At 49.1% G+C, this 16,178-nt stretch overlaps 7 protein-coding genes across 7 annotated transcripts; 5 read left to right on the top strand and 2 right to left on the bottom strand.

The window, feature by feature from the left end:
• Positions 1-260: 260 nt before the first annotated feature.
• ANOM_010834 (putative short-chain dehydrogenase) lies at positions 261-1,214 on the bottom strand (the record flags this gene model as incomplete). The annotated part of the gene is made up of 3 exons (XM_015556090.1): positions 261-548; positions 615-869; positions 942-1,214. The coding sequence occupies 3 exons, from the start codon at positions 1,212-1,214 to the stop codon at positions 261-263; spliced, it is 816 nt and encodes a 271-aa protein (XP_015401493.1).
• A 692-nt stretch (positions 1,215-1,906) lies between these two features.
• ANOM_010833 (sugar transporter) lies at positions 1,907-3,732 on the top strand (the record flags this gene model as incomplete). Its single annotated transcript, XM_015556089.1, has 5 exons — positions 1,907-2,051; positions 2,108-2,450; positions 2,519-2,686; positions 2,776-3,007; positions 3,079-3,732. 5 exons carry the CDS (start codon positions 1,907-1,909, stop codon positions 3,730-3,732), a joined length of 1,542 nt encoding a protein of 513 aa, XP_015401489.1.
• A 1,372-nt stretch (positions 3,733-5,104) lies between these two features.
• On the top strand, positions 5,105-6,291 carry ANOM_010832 (isopenicillin N synthase family dioxygenase; the record flags this gene model as incomplete). The annotated part of the gene is made up of 4 exons (XM_015556088.1): positions 5,105-5,141; positions 5,191-5,376; positions 5,458-5,832; positions 5,885-6,291. The coding sequence occupies 4 exons, from the start codon at positions 5,105-5,107 to the stop codon at positions 6,289-6,291; spliced, it is 1,005 nt and encodes a 334-aa protein (XP_015401490.1).
• Positions 6,292-7,437: 1,146 nt separating this feature from the next.
• ANOM_010831 (putative potassium/sodium P-type ATPase) lies at positions 7,438-10,981 on the top strand (the record flags this gene model as incomplete). Its single annotated transcript, XM_015556087.1, has 5 exons — positions 7,438-7,709; positions 7,765-7,891; positions 7,973-8,067; positions 8,163-10,089; positions 10,142-10,981. 5 exons carry the CDS (start codon positions 7,438-7,440, stop codon positions 10,979-10,981), a joined length of 3,261 nt encoding a protein of 1,086 aa, XP_015401491.1.
• A 701-nt stretch (positions 10,982-11,682) lies between these two features.
• Positions 11,683-12,541, top strand: ANOM_010830 (putative EF-hand calcium-binding domain protein; the record flags this gene model as incomplete). The annotated part of the gene is made up of 2 exons (XM_015556086.1): positions 11,683-11,743; positions 11,805-12,541. 2 exons carry the CDS (start codon positions 11,683-11,685, stop codon positions 12,539-12,541), a joined length of 798 nt encoding a protein of 265 aa, XP_015401492.1.
• A 557-nt stretch (positions 12,542-13,098) lies between these two features.
• Positions 13,099-13,797, bottom strand: ANOM_010829 (Mpv17/PMP22 family protein; the record flags this gene model as incomplete). Its single annotated transcript, XM_015556085.1, has 1 exon — positions 13,099-13,797. The coding sequence occupies one exon, from the start codon at positions 13,795-13,797 to the stop codon at positions 13,099-13,101; it is 699 nt and encodes a 232-aa protein (XP_015401495.1).
• A 512-nt stretch (positions 13,798-14,309) lies between these two features.
• ANOM_010828 (HET and Ankyrin domain protein) lies at positions 14,310-16,133 on the top strand (the record flags this gene model as incomplete). The annotated part of the gene is made up of 2 exons (XM_015556084.1): positions 14,310-14,521; positions 14,570-16,133. Coding segments are annotated over 2 exons (1,776 nt in total), but the record flags the coding sequence as incomplete, so codon positions are not given.
• Between the last annotated feature and the right edge of the window lie 45 nt (positions 16,134-16,178).

Here is a 16,178-nt window from a genome sequence, read left to right as displayed (position 1 = left end):
AAATAAATAAATAAATAAATAAATCTGATGATAATATAGCGGAGAAAGAATAAAAGTTTACAAGTTGCATCAAAGTTTTATAGGAGATAAATGATATTCGTAGCTGTAGGCCGTAGCAACATACTAAATAACATGATGCAAAAACAAAGCGGCACCATTGAATGCATCCCAAAATGCCTCAACTGAAATCCACAAACGAAAACCCCTTTCACCAAGTCTATATGCTCTAAAAGTAAAGTCATCATAAAGAAACATAACATCTACCGGCAAGTGTAGCCACCATCGACAACGATATCCGAACCCGTGGTATAGGTGCTTGCATCGCTGGCAAGATACAGGTAGACACCCTTAAGCTCTCTGGGATCGGCATCACGCTTCAACGGGGTCAGGCTGTACCACTCCTCCTTCATCTCGAATGGGCAGTCGCCACTGATAGGGGTGTCGATGTATCCAGGGCTGACGGAGTTTACCCGAGCGAAGCCAGCCCATTCGACGGCCAAAGACTTAGCAAGGTGGATAACACCAGCCTTGCATGCATTATAACAGGCCTAGAGAGTACTCAGTCACTTGTTTGCACTAACCTATCGTGTGATGAGAGATTAAATGAAGCATACCTGCTGCTGGGGGACATTGGCGGCATGGCCCGACATGGACGCAGTGAAGATCATGTTGCCCGAGCCCTGCTTGCGGAAGATCTCTCCAGCCACACGCGCGCAGTAGTAGGCACCTGAGAAGTCGATATCCACCACGCGGTGCCAGTCCTCAAGACGGTCATCAAGACCGCCTGCCTTGGAGGGGATTCCAGCGTTGGCGATCATCACGTCCAGACGCCCGAAGTCTGTGACAACAGCTTGGGTAGCAGCCTCAACCTGTAAATATCATCGTTAGTGGGCAGTGGACAAAAGCCGCAATGCGACAGGGATGATTGTGTGGCTGCATACCTCATTGAAGTTCTGGACCGAGCACTTGTACGCTTTGCACTTCACGGCGAAGTCTTTGGCAATTGCCGCAGCCCGATCTTCAGCTTCGCTGGAGTTGTTGTACCAGAGGGCAACATCAGCACCAGCTTCAGCTAACGCCCGACCGACTTGGTAACCGATACCACCCGAGCCACCAGTAATGATAACGACCTTGCCGTGCATGTCGAACATCTTGAAGACGCTGTCCGGCAGCGTGGGGTTAGGCCAACGGATGCTCTTCTGTGCAGCAGCCATATTGTGGGTATTTTAACGTCGAAGTTAAGAAATGGGTTGATAGAATACGTTTTAAAGTTGCAGCACAACTAAAAGTATTGGTCTTCTGAGGTGTGATATCGTTTGACATTCATCTGGTCTCAGTAGGATATTTTATACTCCCCATCCTTCCCCAAGGTCCACGACAATGCCCACCAGGATTGTAAAGTCCATCGCGGATTCTCAGTCCATATCTCCCACTTCGCATGGCACTGTCCGCCATCCTGTTTCCATGACCCACGCGAGAAAAGACAAGAGTCGGGATGGTATCTCCCATATCACCCGAGACCGGACGAGGCAGTCCGCTGGAAACGGCCCCGCCTGTCCGTTCCATCTCTAAACTCGATTCGGCCATAACCACGAGTCATGCCCCACGCTTCCTGTTGGCAGTGAAAAAAGCTCGAAGAAGTCTACTAGTAATGCTTTAGCCGGTTTACCCCCGCATGCTGCCACCAGTTAAACTTTCTGGGGTAGTCTCAGCCCCGGTCACGGTATATGACCAACCCTGCCGTATCAGCGACGCTGGATGGAGATGGGGCCATCCGTACGCAATGCCTTAGTCAATGATGTAGCCTCCAGCCGTTTATTTATATACCTGTAAATCGAACTAGTTCGCGCATGCACTAAATACTTCCGATCCAGGTCTGGCTTCACATCACAACTATTAGGCCACTATGAAGGACCAAGATATTGTTGGAGAGGCACTCGCTGCCGTTCTACCCCAGCATGGCAAGCCCTGGTTCAGGGTACCGCATCTTCTAAAGCTCAATCTCATTCTTCTGGTCCCCTTATTGTCATCGGCCGTTGCTGGATACGATGGTACGCCCCGAATTGCGCTCCTGGCGATGCAAGAGAACTGACTTAGGGGGTTGTAGGTTCGCTGATGAACGGTTTGCAATCTATTCCTGAATGGAAGAGTTATTTCGGAAATCCAACTGGCTCTATCCTCGGTGTCGTGAATGCAGCTCAGTCCATTGGAAGCGTGGTGTCCTTGCCAGTCATAGGGTGGCTTTCTGACCGACTTGGCCGACGGTTGACACTGTTATTGGGTGCATTCACCATCGTGGCCGCTTCTGCGATCCAGGCTGCCTCCGTTAAATATGGCATGTTCGTATTCTCACGGGTTCTGGTTGGTGTTGGATCGATGCTGGTAGTCCAACCAGCCCCCATGCTGATTACGGAGCTGGCATATCCCACCCATCGTGGAAAGTATACAAGGTATGTCATTCGGAAAGGGGACAAACGACAAATGTATCTTTTGCTGACGAGCACTCCTGCATCAACAGTGCCTTTTGGACGATGTATTATTTAGGTGCCATTCTGGCCTCGTGGACATGTTACGGGACACAGAGAAACATGACAGACGACTGGACATGGAGAATACCATCAATTATCCAGGCAGGATTTCCCATCCTCCAAATATTGTTCTGGTGGTGTGTTCCGGAATCACCAAGGTATGACTCCCATGACGATTACAATAGCCAACCACCAATCTAGGGTTTCTATTTGGTAGAAGAGGCAATTGTTCTAACACTCCCAGCAGATGGCTCATCGCGAACGATCGACGTGAAGAAGCAGAGGAATTACTCGCTCGTTTCCACACTGCCGGAGACATCAGCCACCCTTTGGTGCAGTTCGAAATGTCAGAAATCATTCATACCCTCTCGATGGAGGCTCGAGCGTCCCAGGTACCATGGTCGACTCTAGTCAAGACGCCTGGGAATAGAAAGAGAACATTCATTGCGGTCTGCGTCGGAGCATTTGCGCAGTGGAACGTAGGTTACTGTGTCCACTTTCTGTCATGTTCATCGAAACCACACTAACCACGATTTTTGCCCTTGCATAGGGTGTTGCTGTCGTATCCTATTATCTCACTCTTGTCCTCGATACCGTCGGAATAACCGATTCCGATACACAAACCCTGATCAACGGCCTACTACAAGTCTTCAACTTCATCGCAGCAGGAAGTGCAGCTTTGCTGGTAGACCGCCTCGGTCGACGAACCCTATTCCTCTGGTCCGCCGCGGGAATGCTAGTCTCGTTCGTGATATGGACCGCATGCTCAGCCGTCTTCGACACAAGCCAGGCGGCCCCGCTCGGTAATACTGTTATTGCCTTCGTTTTCATCTTTTATTTCCATTACGACATCGCATACACCCCCCTTCTATTGGGCTATCCCACTGAGATCTTCCCTTACTCAATCCGAAGCAAGGGTGTGACGACGACGCTGCTGTCCGTATACTCCTCACTGGTTATCCTTGCCTTCGTCAACCCAATTGCGTTGGAAAATATCGGATGGCACTATTATATCTTCTTCTGCTGCTTTGACCTCCTCGTTCTTGCAGTGACTTTCTTTATGTTCCCTGAGACAAAGGGCCACTCGCTCGAGGAGATTGCACAGATTTTCGACGGGCCATCGGCGAGAACCGGTGGTCTTGAGATCGGAAAGAAAGATTATGATGACACTATCACGCGGGAACATGCTGAGTATGCTGGCTAAAGACCTGCAGCTCTTACAACGCCACTTGTTTGTCGGATGCCAGTATTGCTAGAGTCTGGGCCCAGGAATCAGTAAAGACTGGTCGTTGTTTTATTTTATAGCGGTGTATTGTGTTTTTGATATGTAATCTTTAGAGAATGGATATACCTCTCCACTATTCCAGATGTTTTCTTACCTCACTTCCCGGCTTTTTTATCGGTGTAACCATACAATCCCTATATTAGATGTGAGGGGAGAGAAGCACCCTTCTTGAGAAGCATCGAAATTCATAAAATAGCCCACCGTTCATTCAGTGTGGTTGATGGAAATTCTGGTAGGCTGCGGTAAGCTAGTCTACCCAACGAAACCCCTCAACTGGCATGTTTTCGTTGTTCGCATACGGATCTATCGCCGCTGTGCTGCTCAACATGTCGCCGATAGCAGCGTACCAAGTCCTTGAGATAGTAGAAGTAGTATGAAATTCCATATCGTTGTTTATCGGTAAATATACGGGTCCAGGAGTTGGATCTATATTTGAAGAAAGTTGACTCTCTGCATTTTGATTCCGAGTTTTAACGACAGCCGTCAATATTCCATTGCGTACGCGGAATTGGAATGCCTCCAAATATTCCGAGTACACTATTCCCCCACTCTGACATTCGGAGCATCCCGGCAACTTCAGGTCTTACTGAATATTGTGGTTAGCTTATAACTTGTGGTGCAAGGGTCGCCCTTGAAGCTTGAACATATACTTTGTGCTGCTTTAACCAGCATGCCTCGGACTCTGCGGAGGGCTGCACTCTATAACCACGTTAGGTAGGATAGCCAGACGGGCGCATATATAGGAATGAACAGAGCGTCGTTGCGATATCGCAGATGAGGGACGCTCTGGGTATGATGTGCAGATCAGTCCTATGACCTGGCTTGGGAGTGGCCCATTTGGACAACTGGGAGAACTAATCTGTTATAAAGGCCCTAGAACTTGCGTTGCCCCGCATCGAAACCTCATATATCCGTTAGTCGCTACGAATCAACTTCGCCAGCTAGCCAGTATCAAATTAGTCAGCTTCCAAGGATCACTGGCTGGCGTAATTAAATGGTGTCAAGTCAGATGACCCTTATCATAGCAAGCTTATTTGCTGGAGCGTTTCGTGACCTCGGTGCGTGACTCGTAGAGCAGATATACACGTTCGCGATAAGGGACTCCCGGGCATTAGCAACCTCTCCATATCACGAACGATACCTGAGATGCTAAGTAGCTGCACACATATATTCACAAGTCATCCGCAACCCCCTTCAGTATATACCTCAAACACAGGTCATCCACCTGCTCTACAGCTCCAAAATCATCTTCCCCATTTGTGGCTTACTTTGTATGGGCGACATAACAGAAATGGATGCCAGGGAACCACCAGTCATTGACTTTGCACGTTAGTCTCTATGCTTATCCTAATTACGATATATTTATCAAGATCGCAGCATTCTACGGCCCAGAGGGCGCCGCAAAGGAACAATTAATAAATGAGTTGCGGCAAGCCTGCAAGGAGTTTGGTTTCTTCCAACTCATCAATCACACCATTCCAGTACGCCTGCAGGAATCTGTTCTTCAGCAGAGCAAAGAGTTCTTTGACCTTCCATCATCAATCAAAGAAAAATATAGCCAAGGTAGGTGCTCATGATGAACGTAGCAAAGCATAGATTGAGGTATTCCAGCCAGATACTAACTCATACAAATAAATAACGTAGAGATCACTGGCGATAATCGCGGATACGAGCGCCTTCGGGCGCAGAACTTCGAGAAACGAGGCAAAGGTGACCTCAAGGAAGGTTTCTCCTTAGGTAACCACATTCCATTAGATGGTCCACAGATGGCGGCCAAGAAGTTTGCCCAGGGACCGAACAAGTACCCTTTGGAAGTTAGCGAACCTGCTAAATTCCGAAGCGTCATGGATGAGTATCGAGATGCGATGACCTCACTTGCGAAGGGGATTTTGAAAATGTTAGCTCGGACTCTACAACTAGAAGACACTGCCTTCGACGCGTTTTGCGTAAATCCGATTGCTATCCTTCGGCTTCTTCACTATCCGCCACAGGATCCGGACAACTCAGATATTGAGAGAGGTGAGGCCTACCTGCCATTGATCGTGTTTAGCTCTGACTTTAGTTGGCCCAGGAATTGGTGCTCATACTGACTTCGGTGCCATTACCATGCTTCTCCAAGACGCAACTGGTGGCCTGCAGGTTTGGAACAATGCCTTGTCCGATTGGGTAGATGTAAACCCTGTACCGGGTGCCTATGTCGTTAACCTAGGGAATATGATGATGCGATGGACTAATGATCGATATCTATCCAACCTTCATCGCGTGATCAACAAGAGCGGTAAGGAGCGCTTTAGTGTTCCATTCTTCATGTCTGGTAACCCTGATTACATCGTCGAGTGTCTCCCAACCTGCACTGGCGAGGGCCCTAAATACCCACCCATAACTGTGGGAGAGTGGATGGCTGGGCGATATGCGGATACATATGGTACATCGAATGCAAAGGCAATGTCTGATCTGCGAACAGTGCCTTCTTCTTGAGGCTATACCCTGAGGGTAGCGAAGACTTTTAGGCCCAGCATAATCTATACATGCCTCCGCCGTGGCATGTGTAGAGTTGCTGTCTATATTGAAGTCGATTTGCGCATGTGGTGTATATAAATTGGAAATTAATCTGTTTAACGCGAAATTTAACGTTCATCTGATGTGAGCGTAATGACAATGGATGTTCTTTATCGAGGAGGATTGGATGCGGACTCCTAAGAATTCACATCCCATAAAATGAAGCAAAAGATATTTCCTGGTTAGGAAGTATAATTGTGTGTATCAGAGTTATGATAGATCTAACAGGGAACTTAGACACCTCCAACCAGTATAAGCTCACGCGGAAATTGCAAGTATAAGTGACGCACAACGCTTCAAGTTATTAATGTTCTAGGCTCGTCGGTCAGTAATATATTTTCGTACTACCGGGACAGACGTCCTCGCCAGAGAAATAAAAACAAGGAAGTGTTTCAACACGTTGCAAAATGGCAGTAGACTTTGAGTCAAGATCGACGCCTCAGCCACGATGCCGAGAGCTAGTGGTGGATCTAGGATGCCTTACTAGTGTTTACCGAGGTTTGCTATAACACTCGATGGTATACGTGATACACCATGGCAAACTGGGAAGTGACACCCGCTCACGTGGCCCAAGGACTTTTGCCTCGCGTCACGACTTCGTTCCAGGATTCGTTCTGGACACCCGCAACGAATCATCACGCTCGATCCCCTTCGCCCCAAGATCCCCCGGATGCGTTGTCCTCCAATCTCGTTATGCCCAGACCACCTTCCAAGCCCTTAGCGCCCTCTGACTCCAAGGCTCCGTGGACGAGCTCTGTTGGGGATTCGCAAAGCTCAATGAAATCGGCCAAGATACTAATGTCTGGTTCCCAATAATATTGTGAGGAGCGCAATGATAACCCCTCACTGCCCTCCGCCTTGTACCTTGCCCTTCCCGCAGTGAAAGCTGGGGTATAAGTGGCTGGCCCAAGATCCCTGGAAGCCTGTCTGGAGCGGATCGCCGTTCTCTTTGATAGTCCTCTTTCCTCTTCAGCCACTTCCGCTCCCATTCATCCCATCCTAGTCCAATATTCCCAGTGAGCTCCAGAGCAAATACTCTCCCTTTCTTTTCATCTACTCTTTTGAATGGGCATTGAAACATCTCCACCCGATGTCGAAGAATCGACGGAGCCTCCTATATGTCCTTATCAGAGGGAATCTAACTTGCAACCAAAGAATCGGCCCAATGATGTAAAGTCAGATCCTGAGTCTGAAAACTGGGTACAAGAGCAGAGTCCGACATCAGTGAAATCTGCACCAAATAACTCCTCTCGCCAGGAGGACTGTCGCAGCTCGTTACAGTATGCTCACACTATTGACCCAGAGCACTTGGCTGCCCTTCTCGACGTTGATGCTCGGTACGCTTCCCATATATCTGAAAGGACGCCAAGTTACATACTGACTGGGCATAAGCCATGGTCTCTCCAGCGCCGACTCGGCCACTCGCCTACAGCGAGATGGCCCTAACAGGGTCCGAGAGATGGAGGGTTTATCCATATGGAAAATACTGCTGAGGCAAGTTTCCAATAGTTTGACCTTAGTATGATCGCCTAGATACCTCTTATTTTCTGCATCTCCGATGTAGGACGCACGTTTTCATTCTCCTAACCGCAAAGCATAGGTTCTTTTGATCACCATGGCGATATCCTTTGGTATCGATGACTATATTGAAGGTGGAGTGATAACTGCAGTCATTCTCCTCAACATTATTGTCGGGTATGTTTCCATTTTTCTCCTCTCTCCCGTGATTATCAATCTGCATGTTAGAAATGCAACCGGATGATTGCGCCAGCTAATATTTGCTCATCTAGATTTGTACAAGACTACCGCGCAGAAAAGACAATCATGTCTCTGCACAGGCTATCCGCACCTGTATGCAAGGTCCTGCGTGATGGTCAGGTTTCCTCGGTAAAAGCCGAGTCTCTGGTAGTTGGTGACATTGTGCAATTGGCGGTTGGTGATATCGTTCCTGCGGATATGAGACTATTCGATGGTATGAATGTCTCAATGGACGAGGCATTATTGACTGGGGAGTCTTTGCCGGTGACCAAGACACCGCATATTACGCTGACCTCGCATGATGTACCGCTTGGTGACAGAACAAACATGGCATATTCTGGGTGCAGCACCACGCAGGGCCGAGCTACAGGAGTCGTTACTGCTACTGGGATGATGACAGAAGTTGGGAAGATAGCTCAGCTACTTCAAGACAAAAGAGATCTGGGAAGCACTAACCCGTTCATTCGGGCGTTCCAGAATGTAAAGTCTACAACCAAAAACGTCCTAGGACTCGTCGGGACGCCATTACAGGTGAAGCTGAGCAAATTCGCACTTCTCCTTTTTGGGCTTGCGGTGCTTCTCGCTATAATTGTCTTCTCTGTCAATAAGTTCGACGTGCAGGGAGAAGTATTAATCTACGGTATATGTGTTGCAGTAGCGGTCGTACCTGAGTCTTTGATTGCAGTGCTTACCATCACCGTCGCGGTGGGTACAAAGGCAATGGCAAAGGGAAATGTCATTGTGCGTAAGCTGCAGTGCCTTGAGGCTGTTGGTGGAGTGACAAATATTTGCTCCGATAAAACTGGCACCCTCACACAAGGCAAAATGATTGCAAGAACGGCCTGGATCCCCCGTGCCGGTACTGTTACCATCAGTCAGACAACCAACCCGTATGACCCGACGAGCGGGTTGGTTCAAATTGACGAAGTTGACTGGCAACCGGACACCATGCAGGGTAACCAAACACTAAATACCTTCTTGAATGCTATTTCACTATGCAACCTTTCGACCGTACACAAAGAGCAGCAGTCGATGTTGTCAGAAAAGGAGCCTGGACATGGTGCACAAATGAGGTGGGCTGCCGTAGGGGAGCCAACGGAAATTGCCCTTCAGGTCCTTGCGATGCGATTTGGCCTCGGAAAGCCAAGCCTACTGCAGAACAGCAATTTGGAACTTCATACGGAATACCCATTTGACTCTTCTATCAAGCGGATGACGGTAGTTTACCGGAACCTTGAATTGAACATGAACGAGGTATATATGAAGGGAGCTCCAGAGGCAGTTATCCCTCGATTGAATAGCAGCGAAATAGAGCAGGCTTCGATTCAACAGACTGCAGACAGAATGGCTGGAGAGGGGCTGCGTGTTCTTTGTGTCGCGTACAAAAAGGTCCCTATTGATAAGGACTCTGAAGTATCCTCGCGTCCCACAGCTGAATCAAATCTGGCCTTTGGCGGACTCGTGGGACTATATGATCCCCCTCGTGTTGAGACTGCCGCAGCAGTACGGAGATGCCAAATGGCAGGCATCGCTGTACACATGTTGACTGGTGACCATATTCGGACAGCAACCGCTATTGCATCGGAAGTTGGTATACTGGACCCCATTATGGGTGCGAAGTCCAGCCGGTTGGTGATGGCAGCCGAGGAGTTCGATCGACTGTCCGAGTCTGAGATAGATGCTATCGAGCAGTTACCGCTCGTCATTGCGCGATGCAGTCCAACTACAAAGGTCCGAATGGTGGAAGCAATGCATCGGCGGAACGCGTTCTGTGTCATGACTGGTGATGGTGTCAATGATTCGCCGGCTTTAAAGCGCGCCGATGTGGGCATAGCGATGGGAAAGAACGGAAGTGACGTGGCTAAGGAAGCTGCCGATATGGTTTTGACCGATGATAACTTCTCATCCATTGTAAAAGCAGTTGAAGAGGGAAGGAGGCTTTTCGATAATATTCAAAAGGTACACGATGGCGTTGTTGCAGATATTCTACCTTCGCTAACTGCTTGCACAGTTCTTGATGCACCTACTCATCTCAAATATCGCACAGGTTGTCCTACTACTCGTCGCTCTGGCATTCAAAGATGCAGAGGGAAACTCTATATTCCCCCTCTCTCCGCTAGAGATTCTATGGGCTAACCTAGTCACCTCGTCGTTTCTCGCGATAGGTCTGGGACTTGAAGAGGCTCAGCCCGACATCATGTATCGCCCCCCGCATGACCTAAAGGTGGGAGTGTTTACCCGGGAACTTATCACCGACAAGATGATATATGGAACGTGCATGGGCTCGCTCTGTCTTGTGGCCTTTGTATGTGTTATCTATGGAAACGGCAATGGCACCTCTTCTATGGGACACGACTGTAACGAATCATGGAATGAAAGTTGTCGGGTTGTCTTCCGGGCGCGAGCGACAACATATGCAACTTTGACCTTCCTACTTCTGGTCACTGCCTGGGAGGTGAAGCACTTTTCACGATCATTATTCAACCTAGACCCGGGCCGATATCCCGGCAAATTGTCCGTGTTCCATTCCGTCTGGCGCAACCGGTTCTTATTCTGGGCCGTGGTCGCTGGTTTTGTCATCGCTTTTCCGGTAATCTACTTACCGGCAGTAAATCGGATTGTTTTCAAGCATCAAGCCATTGGTTGGGAATGGGGCGTTGTATTCGGGTGTGTCGTGGTCTACCTAGCGATGGTGGAGATCTGGAAAGCGACGAAGCGAGCGTTCGGTATCGGCAGCGGCAAGAACGCCACTCTGACCCTGGAAGATGCTGAGACGAGGGCGGGTCTTGTGTCCCCGGTCCTGACTCTGAGTGCCAACGCTAGTGTTGATGCCAGCGTCGAGATCAAGTAGTTGTGGAAGGGTTTCCTATAGGGGACAAGAGTTTCGGTCTAGGCTACCTTATGTTCAACCATAGGGATCCTCCGGGTTTTCAGTCTCGCATTACGAGCCTATTCAGGTGTTCAACACGTCTGTATTTTCTTTCTTGCGTTCTGTCCTGCTGTCTTTCTCGCTTTAGTGGTGCCATTCTGATTTAAGCCTAACCCTACTAGTGGTACAGTCACTCATTGCTATCTACACATCACTACTTATGCGACCAGAATGGAAGCAAGTCAAAACAAAAGTAACCCTAAAATGATTGCCTCGGTGTCCGATTACCGCGTGGAGATCGGGCGCTAATCGGGGCCAGAACCTTAGGCCACCGATCGTGTTGATCATACGAGAAAGCGTCCAGGAGTACAACGCATGCCAAAGGTCCTAGAGAATTAATGTAGATCAATCTGAAGGAGCCATAGAGCGACGTGGTACAGCAATCGGAGTTTTCTTCACTTGGTAGAAATTGTCCCACAAGTCCGAGCATGTACAGAGAAGATGTTAGTTACTATTATACGACCTCAAACTCACGGTCCCCTGCAGCTCTGGTGGGGTCAAAGCTGCATGCGCGCTGACATGAGAAACAGACCAACGTCTGACCCCTCACCATTCTTATCCATCGCTCCCTCCCTCATTTTCCTTAACCTCTCAATTTCCCTGAAACCATCCATCCTCGCAAAATGCGCATCCTCTGCCTCCACGGCCGAGGCACCAGCGCCCAAATCTTCCGATCCCAAACCAGTCCGTAACCCCAACCCCAGCCTGCCCAAGAAATAACATAACAAACCAAATGAAAAACCAGCCTCCTTCCGCTCCCGCCTCGAAGACCTCCCCATCACCTTCGACTTCATCGACGCCCCCTACACCACCACGGCCGCCTCCGGAATCGACCTCTTCTACGAACCCCCCTACTACACTTTCTGGCGCAATGACTCCATCCCAGATATCTACAAAGCCCGCGACTGGCTCCTAGACCTCATCTCCGAGAAAGGGCCCTACGACGCCGTCCTAAGCTTCTCGCAAGGCTGCAGCCTCGCAGCCTTAACCCTCCTCCTGCACGCCCACGAAACACCACACGCGCCCCCGCCGTTCAAAGCAGCCATCTTCATCTGCGGCGGTGCCCCGCTACCCCTCCTCGAGGAACTGGGGTACAACATCACCCCGGAAATGCAAGCCCAGGACGCAGCGTCCCGGAAGAAATTATCCATTCAGGCCGATTCAGCCTCGATCCTGGCGAAGGGCGCGGATAGATGGAGTGGTAGCGACGATGCGGGGGAGGTGATTGACGAGGAAAGAATTCGGGGGGAGATTGAGCGGTGTGCGAATGGTGCCGTCAAGATCGGGGTTCCGACGGTGCATGTTTATGGACGCAAGGATCCGAGGTTTGCCGCGGGCGTACTGTTGTCGGGGGTTTGTGAGGAGAGTAACAGGAGGGTTTTTGATCACGGGGGTGGGCATGATATTCCTCGTACATCGGTGGTGAGTGATCGTTTGGCGGAGTTGGTGAGGTGGGTGTTGCAGGAGGGGAGTCTTGTTTAGGTGTCTGTGTTGAGGTCGTTTGAGGAAGGTGGATTCATGCGGTCTTACATCAACGTTGCCTATTATATTTTGGACTTTTAGAGAAAAACTACCATGGGTGACAGGATTACAGCTTTGTAAAACGTACTGGATCAAGTGGCAAGGTACGGTTTTGGGAGCTGTCAAGGCTTGGCTAATACGACGTATCGTGTGTTTTGTAGGGCAACAAGTTTTACAGGTGACGGGTAAGACAGGGAAACCTCAAACAGTTCATCAATATACTTGGTGACTCATTTATAGACGTTGAGGACTAACATATTAAGCTCACGCGATATAGTGACAGGGGAAAGACGTTAGTTGTACTAGAGAGGAGAAAATGGAAACCACTAAACTAATTGTACACCTGGGAACCAACAAGAGAGACTATTCATATAACGATGTTCAATTGTCGCAGCCCTAGATAACGAAAAGCAAACAGAAATAGGTGCATTCAGCTCCACGAATCCAAGAGACCAACACTAGACCCACCGAACAAGAACTAAAGCATAAGAGACACGGGACCGACAGCAGACAAATATCTAGTTATCATCAAACAACAAAAGCCGACGATCAAGATCCCCCACGGCACATGCATTGGACGAGGCAGGTTTGCCAATGCGCATCTCTGCTCCCGTTTCCGCCGAACTATTCAACCAACTCAGGTACGATTGCCAGAAAACAGCAAAGACGGATGTAGCAGCCGAGCGAGACTGAGGCTGTACATAGGTAAAGTTGAACGCTGTGACAAAAGGCCAGTAAAGAAAGCTCCTGGGTATACTTGTCGGCACAGTATTGCTCACGCGTTCAGCGGCACCCATGAGTCCCTCCCCGGAGAGAAGCCCATGGAAGGCAAAGAAATACACATTGAACAACGGAGTATACAATAGTTGATTGGCAGCCACTTTCGCGCAGAGGGATATAGTCGGAGAATAAGCGTAGTTGAACCGTCGTCCTAGAAACAGAAACCATTCGTGGCTGGGAATAGCGATAACGAGGCCGACGACGATGCTTCGTAGGGAGCGGCGGGGGTCGAAATCGTCATCTCCGATCATCTGCGCCGAGAAATCGCCAATGCAGTATATTACCGGCGTGAGACATAACTGCGTGAGGTATGGTCGACGGCTTTGCGAGTCTGAAAACCAGTCGAGGAACGCTACCGCTGGTTCCCACGGTCGTTTGGCTCTCGGGTTTCCGCTGGGGTTTCGATTTGGAGGTCTCTGCCTTGTACAGAATATCATGGTTTGTGTATGATGCCAGTAAGCTGGTTTTGGATCCTGTCTGGGACGTGTCACTTGAATATGTTGACACTGTCTGGGTTGGGTATGAGATCCCGAGTGCCAACGGGGATGAAGAGATCGGGCAATCCGCATGTTGTATGGTAAGGAGCAACAGAGATCACTTTAGTAGCAGAAAGTGAGGCTTAGCTCGGCCAATGAATGACCAGGATCCGCAGTTGGCGTGTACTTTCAGCCTCGTCGCACTCACTTTCCTTCTGCGCTCTCACAACCTCGCCTTTCAACCCTTCTATCCAGCCTCTTTCATTAACTTATGGATCCAGCTACTCTTCAAGTTACGCTACACGTGTTGGTCTGAATTCGTGCAGATAGACACAATTTCTGGCAACACCCGTAACCTGTACGAAAACAGTCCTGGGTGACATAGACTCAAGACTTGGACTCTACAGCACAACGCACTCCATCAGCCTCTTACTCTCAAAGTACTAGAGACATCTCCCAACCCAATCTAAACCATGCGTCTCCTCAAGACTACAAAGTCCAACGTGGGCGCCTTCGAGATTGAAGAGTTCGCGGACGACCAACTCCAGAATCAACCCTATGCAATCCTGTCTCATACTTGGGGTTCAGACGAGGTTACCCTGCAAAATATCAATGAACCCATCATAAAGTCCAGGGTGGGCTATAGAAAGGTTGAACAATGTTGCTCAATAGCCCACGAAATGGGGTATGTATATGTATGGATAGACACTTGTTGCATTGACAAAACAAGCAGCGCAGAGCTATCAGAGGCCATTAATTCCATGTTCCTCTGGTACCAAGAAGCCACGATATGCTATGCATATCTCTTTGACGTACCACAGGAACCATTTGAACGGAGTAGATGGTTTACTAGGGGATGGACACTGCAAGAGCTAATTGCTCCGCGGGAAATGGTATTCTATGACGGGAACTGGAAGAAGCTAGGTGATAAGGCGAGCCTTGGAACAAGAATATCTCGATGCACTCGTATACCCGAGAGTATTCTTCTGGGTGATCAAGATCTTGATACGTTTAGCATCGCTCAGAGAATGTCATGGGCGGCAGAAAGACAGACATCCAGAGTTGAGGATCGTGCCTATTGTCTGATGGGGCTATTTGGCGTCAATATGCCTCTGATCTATGGAGAAAGGGAAGGTGCCTTTATTAGACTCCAGGAGGAAATCCTTCGGATCTCGGAAGACCACAGTCTTTTTGCTTGGAAATCTTCGGATACTCGCGCTGGACTTCTTGCTACATCTCCTGCTGCCTTCATTGACTCCTACGACATTGTCCCCCATGATACTATCATCGGTGAGACATCCGATACTTTCTATAGCCCTTTGATTATAAGCGGCAAAGGGATTCATTTAGACCTTTGCCAGATAGGATTGGAGCACGTTGGACTTGGACTTGCTGTTCTGCAGTGCAAGAAAGTCGATGGGGGGTCTACAGCAGTCGCCATCTTTGTGCATGATCCGTCCTTGACCTTGGAGCGATTCAAGAGAGTTTATTGTGGCAATTTCCACCATCTTGATCTCAAAAGGTTCAATAAGTCCCAACTTCGTATGACAAGGATGTGTATCCAAGCTGGTCGCATGACACGTTTGCAGAGGATAGGAAGCTCCGAAGAATACAATATGTCTTTGCCCATCAATATCTACCCTATCGCTACACTGGCGCGGGCCCTCAATTGGAATCACCCCCAGGTTGATGTTCATGTATGGTTGATGCTCACGCAGAGCCGACCTGAATCATCCTTGAATAAGGTCTACAGTGGCCGGACGCCATTATCGTGGGCTGCTGAGAACGGCCTTGAGAATTATGCCAGGAGTCTGCTTAAGAGAGGTGCTGGCACCGAGGTGAATGACAAGCTGTTTCATTCGCCCCTTTGCTGGGCGTCTCTGAATGGGCATACTGCTGTAGTCAAGTTGCTGCTGGACAAGGGTGCTAGTACTAAGGCAGCTGGCCCGGATGGCCGAACACCACTGATGCATTGCAGTTATGCAGGGCATGAGGATATTGCCAGTGTGCTGATTGATACTGGCGCTGATATTAACGCAGAGGATCGGTATGGTGATGTACCACTGATCCATGCTATCCTTGCCGATAATGTGTCTATTGTAAAGATACTAATTGCGAAGGGCGCTGATATCAATATCAAAGGTGTCGGTGGCCGGATACCACTGATCCATGCTATCCTTGCCGATAATGTGTCTATTGTAAAGATACTAATTGACAAGGGGGCTGATATAAATGTCAAATGTGCCAATGGCCGGGTACCACTGATTTATGCCGTCCTTGCCCATAATGTGTCTATTGTAAAGATACTAATTGACAAGGGGGCTGATATAAATGGCAAATGT

This window comes from Aspergillus nomiae (assembly GCF_001204775.2).
Source record: "Aspergillus nomiae NRRL 13137 chromosome Unknown contig00580, whole genome shotgun sequence".
NCBI classification, from domain to species: Eukaryota; Fungi; Ascomycota; class Eurotiomycetes; order Eurotiales; family Aspergillaceae; genus Aspergillus; species Aspergillus nomiae.
Note: the sequence above shows the minus strand (reverse complement) of the source record. Positions and strands in the feature narration are given on the sequence as shown.